The 6,358-nt window shown below is 43.9% G+C and overlaps 2 protein-coding genes across 2 annotated transcripts in view; one reads left to right on the top strand and one right to left on the bottom strand.

Moving 5' to 3' along the window:
• The window catches only part of CPEB3 (cytoplasmic polyadenylation element binding protein 3), a 190,155-nt gene extending 186,292 nt beyond the window's left edge, over positions 1-3,863 (bottom strand). The window contains exon 1 of the mRNA XM_012659719.1: positions 3,685-3,863. The gene's annotated coding sequence lies outside the window, so the exon portion shown is untranslated. The remainder of the gene's footprint in view (positions 1-3,684) is intronic.
• A 36-nt stretch (positions 3,864-3,899) lies between these two features.
• MARCH5 (membrane-associated ring finger (C3HC4) 5) overlaps positions 3,900-6,358 on the top strand; it is a 48,474-nt gene continuing 46,015 nt past the window's right edge. Inside the window, exon 1 of the mRNA XM_012659720.1 lies at positions 3,900-4,286. Coding sequence (XP_012515174.1) covers positions 4,252-4,286 — 35 coding nt within the window. The 5' untranslated portion in view covers positions 3,900-4,251. The remainder of the gene's footprint in view (positions 4,287-6,358) is intronic.

Here is a 6,358-nt window from a genome sequence, read left to right on the forward strand (position 1 = left end):
TACAAACATTTTTTTAGGTATGTAGTTTGTATGCTCTTAAAGAGTAGTTATAGTTTAATTGCTACTGGAGTACTCATGCATATCATATGTTCTCTGAAAACGTATGCTGAAAGAATTAATGAAGAACTTTACGCAGCCTGCAATGAGGACTCAACCTGCAGTTTATTGCCAAATTTGCCAATTGATAGTTCTCCTTTGGTGGACACCTGAATATTTCATACCATTTTTCTAAGGAATACCTCCAGGGCCACTTTTGGTAGACAGTTCAAAACAAGTGTGATGGAAGAACATTAAAGTGATATACTATAATATTTTAAATTTCCTGACATATTTAGAGCAATTCATACTCAGATATCTCTAAATCCATTACAGAATTATTAAAATATTCCATAACTCTTTTGGATAACTCTGCCTTGTCAATCCTTGTTCTTGTCTTCTTAAGTTGGGAGAACCTTTAATATTTTCAGTAGCTTAATTTCTATTTCAAAATATCTCTAAGGAAAAAAATTCTTTTTGGTTATAGTCATGTTGGTTATTCCCTTGGCTGAATATCATTTATCATAAATTTTAACTCTATATAAATGGAGTGCATTTCAACTTTTTTCTTTTTTGCTCAGACAAAACTCTAAGTAATTAAGACTTTTTTTCCTTCACAATCAGAGAAAAAATATAATTCCAACTATTCTAAGTCTTACTGGAAAGTGTAAGAGACACAGAAGACAAAGGTGACAGACAATTATTTTTTATTTTTTTTTTTGAGACAGAGTCTCACTGTGTTGCCCTGGCTAGAGTGAGTGCCGTGGTGTCAGCCTAGCTCACAGCAACCTCAAACTCCTGGGCTCAAGCAATCCTACTGCCTCAGCCTCCCAAGTAGCTGGGACTACAGGCATGCGCCACCATGCCCGGCTAATTTTTTCTATATATTTTTAGCTGTCCAATTAATTTCTTTCTATTTTTGGTAGAGACGGGGTCTCGCTCTTGCCCAGGCTGGTCTCGAACTCCTGAGCTCAAACAATCCACCCGCCTCGGCCTCCCAGAGTGCTAGGATTACAGGCGTGAGCCACCGCACCCGGCCTGACAGACAATATTGATATTGAAACTGTGTGTGTCACCCATTTCACATGTAAGGACTATTTCATGAGTTATTATCAATCATGATTTTTGCCTATAGTAATAAAAAAACCAAAGTTGATAATAAAGAATTATCAGTTATATATGTTTCTCTTTAGAAGTCCTTATGAACATTTTATATGGAGCTAATTACTCCTTTAACAGCTTTAGTGAGATGTAATTTACAAAACATAAAATTCACCCATTTTAAATGTACAATTCAATGGGTTTTTTGAGTATACTTACAGAGCTGTGCCACCATCACTGTAATCTAATTTCATTTTATCAAATTTTTAATTGTAATATAACTCACAAATTTGTGTAACCATCACCACTATCTAATTCTAGAACATTTCGTCACCCTAAAAAGGAAGCTCATACTCATTAGCAGTTATTTCCTATTTCTCCCTAACCCCTCCAGCACTATGCAATCTACTTTCTATCTCTATGTATTTGTCCATTCTGGAGCATTCATACAGATGGAATTAAACAATATGTGATCTTTGTATTTCTGACTGGCTCCTTTCATTTAGCATAATGTTTTCAAGGTTCTTCCACGTTATAGCATGTATCAGAACTTCATTCCTTGTTATCAGCTAATACTATTCTGCTATGTGGATATACCACATGTGGTTTATCCATTCATTGGTTGGTGAATATTTGGGTTGTTTCCACTTTTCTTTTCTTTTCTTTTCTTTTTTTAAGAGACAGAGTCTCACTGTTGCCCAGGCCGGAGTGCAGTGGCATGATCATAGCTCACTGTAACCTCAAATTCCTCCAGGACTTGAGCAAGCCACCCACCTCAGCCTCCCCAGTAGCTAGGACTACAGGTGCGTGCTGCCATGCCCAGGCTAATATTTTCATTTTTTTTGTAGAGATAGGGTCTTGGTATGTTGCCCAGGCTGCTCTTGAACTTCTGGCCTCAAGCAATCATCCTGCCTCAGCCTCCCAAAGCACTGAGATTACAGGTATGAGCCACTGCACCCGGCCTGTTTCTACTTTTTGGCTGTTAAGAATAATGCTGCTATGAACATTCACAAACAAGACTTTGTGTAGACAAATTTCATTTCATTTCTTTGGGAGATACCTGGAAGTAGAATTACTGGGCCAGGTGCTATTCATTCTTAAAATGTATAACAGAGTATTTTTTTCTACTTCTCAGGGTTTTGGTACAGCCAGGAAACTGACTTTTCATAAAAATGCAAATATAAAGTCCATTTTTTGGTATAATAAGGTCAATCTGCACAAGGCTTTGCTATCAACAAAATTAGGTCATATTTTCCAATTTAGGTTCAAATAGAAATTCTAAGATGAGATAAGAACTCCTTTTAGTAGTATAAATCATAAAGCTTAATGGACTTTGCATTAATCTATTTGATCAACATGCTAGGGTAAAATTCTGTTTTTAAGCAGGAATCATATATCCAACTCCTATGGCTGACAATTGCTTAAGAGATAAATACACAGTAAGGGAAACTTACATAGTACAAGGAGCAAGAAGTGAGAATTTAAAATATTAGACACCTTGATTAAACTAAACACTGGTTTTCCTTGGGGGGGGGCATTTCTCATTTCATGAGAAAAGGTTAAGTATTAATTCCTCAAAGCCTTTCATAAAAGCAAATTTCAGAAATTGCCGGCCACATAAATAAATTTCTGATCACATGTTATTTTGGTTCTTTTTTTTCCTGGCAATGTACACTCGTTTACATACATTTAGAGAGCAAACTTGGAACAGAGAATTAAAAGCTGATTGTAAAATTCTACATTTAAAAAAAGAGCTTAAAAAACACATCTTCATTTAAAGAAAAATCAAACATCTTGCCCCAGAAATTAGACATAATGAAGGAAAAAATACCAGACGTCCTACCAATCACAGCACTAGAGAATGCTACAGGTCGTCCAAAATACGCGTTTGTTTTAGCCAACAGCTCCTTCCCACCAAAGCTATCCCTGGAGCGTCAGAGGACAATCCAACGAGTGACTTCTTTTTTCATTCCCCCACCCGCAATCCACCTGCTTGGAGGTGTCAAGGAGCAGAAATGGTTAACAGTTACCAACAGCAGAGAGAGAAACAAACATCCCTGACAACCCACAGCTGAGTAAGCAAGGGCTGTTTATTCACGAACATGTTCCATTTGGAGACTGTCGGAGAGCCCTTGATAGCCCAGGCACATTTTAGAAGGTTCCTAGAGAAGGAATCATCTTTTCTTCCGCTACCACCGAACACACACTAAGCGACTCGGTGGCAACCGTCTGGTCAAGGCGGCCCCTACCCACGCGCCACCTCAAGTAGAGCCTCACGCAGTAAAAGCATCTGACCCCTTGCGGGGGTTGTGTAATTCCCCCGAAATGGGCTCTGACGCGGGAGAGGCTGGCCCCAGCGCCGGGGGCTTCAGAAAGAGTTTCTGCCACCCTCACCGCCGCCACGAACCGCCCAGACGCGACGCCGCAGCCACGGCCAGGGCTGGGGACCTTGACGAAAAATGGCCCTTGAGCCCCCTCCCCTCACCTGGCTCGGTTCTACCTGAGGGCAAGAACTGAGGAGAAAAGAAACAGGCAAGGAGGGCTGACCTTGTTACTACTGACAGTAGAGCGGCACATCCTGCTGCTTCCTGGAAAGCGGCGCGAAGGACATTTTTCCCCCTGGAGGAAGGAAACGGGAGGGCGCCGGCCGGGCGGCAGCGGGCTCGGCGGCGGTGGTCGGGGCGGGCTGTGCAGCCTCTAGTGGGGATGGTCCCAGGACTACATCTCCCAGGCTGCTCTGGGTCGTCCTGCGTCGTGACCTCGGCGCGCACGGAGGCGGCGACTCTTACCTCACAGAGGTAGCTCCTCCGCCGGCAGCAACTCGGCGCCCGCGGTCCATGGACCGGAACCTCGGGCCGACGGGCAGGAACCCCGGCCGCGATCGCCGCCTCCCTGCCCTAGGCTCCTCCTCCTCGCTCCCCACCGCCTCCTCCGGACGCCCGCAGGCCCCGCACCCCAGCTGCCGGGCTCGCGGAGCTGCCCCGGGAAACTGGGTGGCGGGTTCGCGGCTACCACCGGACTGAGGCCTACTCCGCCGCCTATCAGTGCTATTGTCCCTGGCCTGGCCCTGACTGGGTCCGCTGGGGAGGGCCAAGTGCGCCGGCTTCAAGGAAGATGCCGGACCAAGCCCTACAGCAGATGCTGGACAGGTACGGGCAGCTTTGGGGGAGAACTGGAGCCGCCGACCCTCGCTCTGGCCCTGCCCGCGCCAGCCCTCGAGGCTCTTCGTGAGCGGAGCCCGGCGTGCCGGGAGGAGTTCCACGGCCAGGGGGCCGTGAGAGGGGCAGAAAGTTTGGAGTCTACTTGGGTCAGGGCAGAGCGAGCGGCCTGGGTCGTAAACTTAGAGCGCAACTTAGTTGAGGAGCTGTGTCTTGTTTTGCTGGAACACCGTTTGGAAGTGAGAGGGGCTTGTGTTAACCTATAGAATTAGTTTCTTTTTCTTACTCTTTTCTCCTCCCCCCCGAACTGTGTTGTAAAGTGTGTGTCATCGATGTCACTGGCAAAAAGAACCACATTGTCTTTCAGGGGAATTACAATTTTACATCTCTTTCCGAGAAGTAAGGATAAACATTCTTTTGGAAAACCTGATTGGCTGATTTCGTTCCTGCGCCCTCCCCCACCCCCAAATTGTAAGGTCAGAGTATCCGCAAGGGAGCTTTAACGGTCAGACCAGAGTAGAGGTTATGGAAAACAGCCACACAGATCCAAAACTGAACACTCAGCAGACTTTATGATGGTTGAGTTCATTGAGAAAGTTTCAGCTTATATTGGGGTCAGTTGCCCATTCCTAGGGGGCTCCAGTCGTTAAAACTTTTTGCGTAGTCAGCTGCACCGCCCTCTGCTGTTCAAATCATAGTCCATGGGTTCTACCATGAGTTTTTGGAGACTCTAAAACCACTTTTTCCCCTAGCTGGGTCTTAACTTCCTGACATATTCAGTTGTACAAGCTAATTCATAATGTTTGTGGTTGCTTCCAACTCTCAACAGACATCACCTGCCACCCTGTTCAGCAGGTGGTACAGCTCTTTGTACGAAATACTGGTCCAACTGTAAGGGGTTAAATGAAGGGCCTTCTTTAATTAGAATTATACTCAGTTAAATGCTTTTTGGGTCTGCCATACTCAGAACACAAATCATCTAGGTATACACCTCCTCCCAGATTGGCAGGCATTTCCTTTGGAGCTTAGAATTTTGAGACATCTAAATCGATAGAAATATGTCACTGATTTTTTCAGTTAGGGTGACTGGTGATGAATCCGACCCTTGTTTCAGGTCACTGTCCTGACACTTGTATTGACTAACCCTTTTTTAATAAATTTAGTTTTCTAGCTCCTTTAGGGCAGAAACTAATCATTGTTTATCTTGAATCCTAGAACAGAGCTTGGTACTCAGGAGGTAATCAGTAAATATTTGTTGTGTGAACTAATGCATGAACTTGCTTGTCAGTTTCCCCAGTCGTCTAGGGGTCTGATAATTTACCAGGTTTCCCTTTCACTATAATTTAGCATACTGGCAAATTGTGGCATACGGAAATATGCCCAGAGGAGACCAACCCCTGCCACTGCCAATTCCAATAAGATGAAACCTTGTTCTGCTGCAGGGTATTTTGTACTTAATTGTTCCTTCCTCTTAAGTCCTCCTGCTTTCACTTTTATTCAGTGACTTATAAAAGTTCTTATGTCTAAAGGCTGACCTGGCTTTTCATATGCTCTTTGGAGATTTCCATAACAGTAAGAAGCCAAGTAGTGCTAGTGAGCCATTTAAAACTTCCCAACAGAAACTTGGAGATTCTGGCTGCCATTTACTGAAGCAGGTAACTATAACACTGGCGGTACCGTCATCTTCGTACCTTTTGGACATACCTCAAGGTAGATTCTTAACATGACTTTCAAAGACCTTTATTGTCTAGGTCAGTAGTTTGCAACCTGGCTCCAAGTTAGAATCACCTGGGGAGCATATTAAAATATGGATGGATGCTTGGACCCTGCCTAAGGCCAATTAGATTGCAAATTTCTGGAGGGTAGATCCTGGGCATCTAGGTTTTCAGAATCCTTCTAGATGTTTCTGATATGGCTGAAAACCACTGCCCTAAACCTAGAGGTTTATTTCATGATAAGAGGTAGTATCATTTAGTGAGAAAAGCTTGGGCTTCAGAGATGGAAATCTTGGAAGTTTTAATTTTGCCACTTACTAGCTATGTGACTTTGGATTTTGAGGCTAT

This window comes from Propithecus coquereli, unplaced genomic scaffold, assembly GCF_000956105.1.
Source record: "Propithecus coquereli isolate 6110/MARCELLA unplaced genomic scaffold, Pcoq_1.0 Scaffold63, whole genome shotgun sequence".
NCBI lineage: Eukaryota > Metazoa > Chordata > Mammalia > Primates > Indriidae > Propithecus > Propithecus coquereli.